General features: G+C 40.5%; 1 protein-coding gene across 1 annotated transcript; it reads right to left on the bottom strand.

The window, feature by feature from the left end:
* Positions 1-246: 246 nt before the first annotated feature.
* LOC138211159 (transcription factor HES-7-like) lies at positions 247-1791 on the bottom strand. The gene is made up of 4 exons (XM_069170844.1): positions 1738-1791; positions 1212-1307; positions 1011-1104; positions 247-830 (listed from the first exon to the last, which is right to left on the bottom strand). Exons 1-4 carry the CDS (start codon positions 1789-1791, stop codon positions 247-249), a joined length of 828 nt encoding a protein of 275 aa, XP_069026945.1.
* Between the last annotated feature and the right edge of the window lie 3990 nt (positions 1792-5781).

A 5781-nucleotide genomic window follows, 5' to 3' on the forward strand; every position in this document is an offset into this window, starting at 1 on the left:
CAGGAGCTGTGATTTACATTTAAAACCTGGTCATGTTAAATGTATAACTACACAGATACAGTAGATGCATGTACATAGACTCCATTGGGTTCGAGTACACCATTTATTTACAAGAGAAATACAAAATATAGGCAATTATAAAACTATGTACACTATACATTCTTGGCATGAAGGGTTTTTTGTCCTCTCCACAATTGTAGTTCGTTCCCACTAGGTGGCTCTGCTGTCAGTTTCTCAGTCCCCTCATCAAAACCAAGGCCTCCACACCGCTGAGGAAGAATTAGGCGCAGACTCCTCCCTGTGTGCAGGGTGTAAGGGGGGTCTCAGTGTGGTGAGTTGGGGGATGGGGAGGCCGGGAGGGCTGCAGAGAGGAAGTGTGGGTGACAAACTAAAGAAAGAGGTGTTGGAAGATGGAGGTGACATGCTGGGGGGGAAGGAGAAGTGACAGGCAAATGACGGGAAAGGAGAAGAGGTGGGGTACGTGGAGAAAGAAGGAGAGAACCAGGGAGACGGAGGAGGGGACAGGTAGTCGTGGCATGGTGTGGAGCAAGAGTGAGGCTGAAATGGAGAATGAGATGGGAAAAGCAACCTGGGAGAGTCTTCTTTGGTGTCAAATGTGCAAATGGCATCCGCAAACGCTGCATCAGGCATCTCAGTGATTCTCTGGTTGAAATCTGGTTTTGTCTGCTGGCTCTCTGTGTGATGTTTCAGCCTCTCAATCAGCCTTTCTCTCTGTGCCGGTGTTACCTTGTGTATGTAGCTGGTCATCTGGGTCACACACTGCTGAAAACCTGCGTTCTCAATGCTGAAGAGAGGAGGAGCGCTGAACTCTGTACAAGCAGGTTGAACCAGAAGAGCACCCGTCCTCGCTCGGCCATTAGTAGAGTCTGCAATAGGTAAAAAGACATCAAGGTGAGGGATAAAACAGAAGAGTCTCATTATTGTTTTTTTTGTTTTTTTGCTACAGACTTTTATTTAGAAAATTCAGGTCATGAACTATCTGGACTAACCACTGCTCAAGTTCTTCCCCTCTGTCCACTTCTGAAGATATTCCACAGCCAAATCCAGAATCTCTGCTTTCTCTATTTTAGGATTCTGCAGTCGCTGTTGATGATGACAGTTTAAAAAAAAAGGAACAAATGCATTTCATCATTGTGGTTTCAGCTTTTTATAAATGCATGTATTCTTAATATGTGTTTGCTTTGACTCACTGCATCAGATGTGCAATTCAACAGCAAATGTCTCAGATCAGCGAGACTTTGATTTATTCGATCTCTTCTCTTCTTCTCCACAACTGGCTTTAGAATCTAGAAAGAGGTACATTAGCATCACAATGTTCTTTTTAAATAATGCATATCTGCAATTTATTCTGAATTAATTTCCTTATTAAATCATTAACTATTATTTAGCCTATATCTGAACTTTTAGATTGCCAGGTAGGTAAAAATTATATCAGAACTGTAGTTTGAAATGTTAAAAGCCATCGCCTTTGTAATAAATGTAAATAACTTGTTAATAAATGAATTTTGGTTCCAAAATTGTTCAGCTCTTTTCCAGAAGATCAGAGGTCGAATGATCCTCTAAACATTTTCTCATGACTTAAACATTTTGGCAACAACATGGCAGCCCAAGTTTTGACTTCATTAACATTAACAACCAAATTAATCAAAACAACAAACCTTTGTAAAGTGTGCCTCATTTGAAAGTATAGTCTGTAGATAAAACACAACTTCTTACCCTCTTTCGACTCTTGCCTTCATCCAGAGTTTGGTTTTGTAGCTTCTTCGTCATGTTGAAACGTTTCATCCAAATGTCCTGACGGGGAGCAGCAGAAGCTTAGAAAAGCCTACTAGGCCTGTGGATGCTTATAAGCCGACCTCGTGCTGCCTCTGATTGGCTGACAAGTGTCAGTGACGACACTGAGGAGAGGATGGCCACGGGTTAAATAGAAATTGAAAGCTATTAATACTATACTGAAAATTATATTACATTCTATTTGAAGTGTAACTATTTCTTCGTAAATCGTTTTTTTAATGGCTTCTAAATTCTTGTCAAAATGGACACAAAATCATGGTTTTATTTTGAAGCTTTATTAGGACGAGGTAAAATTTGAAGTTTACTTTAACAAAACTCTGATACATTAAATATTAGTATTTGTGTTTAATACATATTCCCATAGAAATAGAATACAATTGGAAAAATCAAACAGAGTTGTTGAAGTAAATTAAATACTGCACTAATAGTCTTGCGCCATACATGGGCTATTTATCATTAATTTCATTAGTAAATGCAGATCATTCTTGTCTCTTTTTACGTTTCCCAGAAGTGCGACGATGGGAAAGTATTTTTCCCCTCGTGGGAACAGAAGTGAAGTGAGAAAGTGAGCAGCTTCCAGGACGTTTTATGATGTGTGAGACATCAGCACTTTGCATTAAGTGGTAAAAAAAAAAAAAAAGACCAAATGAGAGCATGTGAAAGAGCAAATTCAAGAATCTCTGATTGATCAATTTTCAGCCAAGCACGTGAGATTAAAATAAATTCAAAACAACTTTTGACAGCACAGAAACAGAGTTGTATCCGGGAAAAGGGAGAAGATACCGTTCATCTGCTGCTGCTGATGTGACGGAGTGTGAGGATGATTATCACACGTGAGTGTTAAGTGTGCTGCTGCTGCTGCTGCGGGCTTCTGGTCAGCTTGATACCTGATGTTCGGACTTCACACAAGCTCTCTTTTAAAGTACAACCAGTTGTTGACTTGACTTTACTCCACGTTCCCAACCCTGTCGGGTCCAATTGATTTTTGTCTCTTTTTTTTCCAACTCTTTTGTGAGTGTGGCTGACACACACGAGGAGTCACGATATTAGAAGTAAACGCTTCATTTCTCTCCCAACAAAAGACACTTTTTAAACCAATTAGTTCCCATCACAGGTTCAAGCGAGCACATTATAAGGCTCATTTATGGGGCGGGTCCACGTGGTTTAAATCCTGTACACACGCGCGCACACACACACACACACACACACACACACACACACACACACACACACACACACACAAAGAGAGAGAGAGAGAAAGAGAGAGAGAAATTGTGAATTATTCATTGTCTATTTATTATAATAAATTAAATTAAATGTACGTTTTCCCTAGGCTAGATCTGCACCATCATACTTCACAAAGTATATCTTATAAAGTGAGTTTCCTTCCCAGCTGCCACAGCAGTGATCTCTCATCCTCCACTAATCGCCCTCTCTTTGATTTCAAACGGAAGTATCAGTGCCTCTGAAAAGCCATTTAATCTCTACGGGATCCCCGTGATCCGATCATCCCGGTGTTATCGCCACACTTTAGCCTATTATGGGGATCAGGGTGACCCTAAATGCAGTGCGCAGAAAGCTACCCCCAAACTCAAAGCCCAGTTCACTCTCAACTTCACTCTGCTTCCTTTGAAATTACGGATAGAGAAATTGTGTGCACATGAATCACCAAGCTGCACAGACAGAGTCCAGTCAAGGGGTTGTTTCACCCATTCAAGACAAACACAACTCAGTCACACAACACAAGCGTTTAGTTGTGTGTGTGTGTGTGTGTGTGTGTGTGGGGTGGGGGGGGGGGGGATTTAGCCTTCTTTTAATTGTAGAGGAAGAAAAGAGCAGAACAGCAATAGTACATATTTTCGTGAAAACCAGCCTAAAATGTATCTAAAAAGAAAAGAAATGAAACGAAGTAACAGACAGACTGAGTAATTTCATTCAGATTGAAAGTGGCTATTTCCTGTCAAAGTGAAGGCTTCACCTCTGTTTTCTGAATCAGGCTGTTACTGAAGAGTGTTTTTTTATGATTTGGGTGGACTTTTCCTTGATTTAGAATTTACAGTATTAAATTCATGGCATGCTCCCTTAATTTAAGATTATTTTCTGAATAAAACCTTATTTGGAGCAATTTTAATTTACAGATTATAGCCTGCAAATTAAAATAGATTAGGAGATTAGATACGCACACATATGATGTAATGTGTAGGCTATATATATATATATACATTTACATGTGACAGACATGCAAAAAAATGTTTTTGCATGTCTGTCACACTTAAATGTTTCAGATCATCAAACAAATTTAAATATTAGTCAAAGATAACACAAGTAAACACAAAATGCAGTTTTTAAATGAAGGTTTTTATTATTAAGGGAGAAAAACAATCCAAACCCACATGGCCCTGTGTGAAAAAGTGTTTGCCCCCTAAACCTAATAACTGGTTGGGCCACCCTCAGCAGCAACAACTGCAATCAAGCATTTGTGATAACTTGCAATGAGTCTTTTACAGCTGTGGAGGAATTTTGACCCACTCATCTTTGTAGAGTTGTTGTAATTCAGCCACATTAGAGGGTTTTCCAGCACCAACCGCCTTTTTAAGGTCATGACACAGCATCTCAATAGGATTCAGGTCAGGACTTTGACTAGGCCACTCCAAAGTCTTCATTTGGTTTTTCTTCAGCCATTCAGAGGTGGACTTGCTGGTGTGTTTTGGATCATTGTCCTGCTGCAGAACCCAAGTTGGCTTCAGCTTGAGGTCACGAACAGCAAAAATGGCTGCATGGCAGAGTTCCAAGACCAAAACCACCGCTGAGCAAAAAGAACATTAAGGCTCGTCTCATTTTTGCCAGAAAACATCTTGATGATCCCCAAGATTTTTGGGAAAATACTCTGTGGACTGACGAGACAAAAGTTGAACTTTTTGGAAGGTGTATGTTCCATTACATCTGGCGTAAAAGTAACACCGCATTTCAGAAAAAGAACATCATACCAACAGTAAAATATGGTGGTGGTAGTGTGATGGTCTGGGGCTGTTTTGCTGCTTCAGGACCTGGAAGACTTGCTGTGATAAATGGAACCATGAATTCTACCGTCTACCAAAACATCCTGAAGGAGAACATCCGGCCGTCTGTTCGTGACCTCAAGCTGAAGCCAACTTGGGTTCTGCAGCAGGACAATGATCCAAAACACACCAGCAAGTCCACCTCTGAATGGATGAAGAAAAACAAAATGAAGACTTTGGAGTGGCCTAGTCAAAGTCCTGACCTGAATCCTATTGAGATGCTGTGGCATGACCTTAAAAAGGAGGTTGGTGATGGAAAACCCTCCAATGTGGATGAATTACAACAACTCTGGAAAGATGAGTCGGCCAACATTCCTCCACAGCTGTAAAAGACTCATTGCAAGTTATTGCAAACTCTTGATTGCAGTTGTTGCTGCTAAGGGTGGCCCAACCAGTTATTAGGTTTAGGGGACAAACACTTTTTCACACAGGGCCATGTGGGTTTGGACTTTTTTTTCTCCCTTTATAATAAAAACCTTCATTTAAAAACTGCATTTTGTGTTTACTTGTGTTATCTTTGACTGATATTTAAATTTGTTTGATGATCTGAAACATTTAAGTGTGACAAACATGCAAAAAAATAAGAAATCAGGAAAGTGGCAAACACTTTTTCACACCACTGTATGTGTGACTTGTCCTTCTCCTCGTTCTCAAGACCGTGCGCTAAATGACTGAGAGGTGTGTGTCCAGCGGGGCGTGGCTGCACGCTGGGAGATAAGGGAGGACACCAAGTTGCCCCATTCATTCCGTGTTTTGACGGCACGAGTTAACTGTTAGCATGAAGTCTTTATCTCCTCCGGGGTCTCCCGAAAAGAGGACTATGAGAAAAGTAAGTTACATTTAAAGAAAGACAAGTCATACAAATATTGTTCAGGCTTGTCGTTAAGTGTTTTGGTTTTCTCTCAAG

Source organism: Embiotoca jacksoni, unplaced genomic scaffold (genome assembly GCF_022577435.1).
Source record: "Embiotoca jacksoni isolate LCO1_2020_lvr unplaced genomic scaffold, fEmbJac1.0.p SCAF_5, whole genome shotgun sequence".
In the NCBI taxonomy this organism is placed as follows: Eukaryota; Metazoa; Chordata; class Actinopteri; family Embiotocidae; genus Embiotoca; species Embiotoca jacksoni.

Excerpts from the sequence above, each read along its gene's own strand:
- LOC138211159 (XM_069170844.1), bottom strand. The coding sequence starts at position 1,791 with ATGACGAAGAAGCTACAAAACCAAACTCTGGATGAAGGCAAGAGTCGA. Across the intron at positions 1,105-1,211 it reads TGAATTGCACATCTGATGCA|CGACTGCAGAATCCTAAAAT; the intron begins GTGAGTCAAAGC and ends CATCATCAACAG. Across the intron at positions 831-1,010 it reads GGGGAAGAACTTGAGCAGTG|AGTTCAGCGCTCCTCCTCTC; the intron begins GTTAGTCCAGAT and ends CTGCTTGTACAG.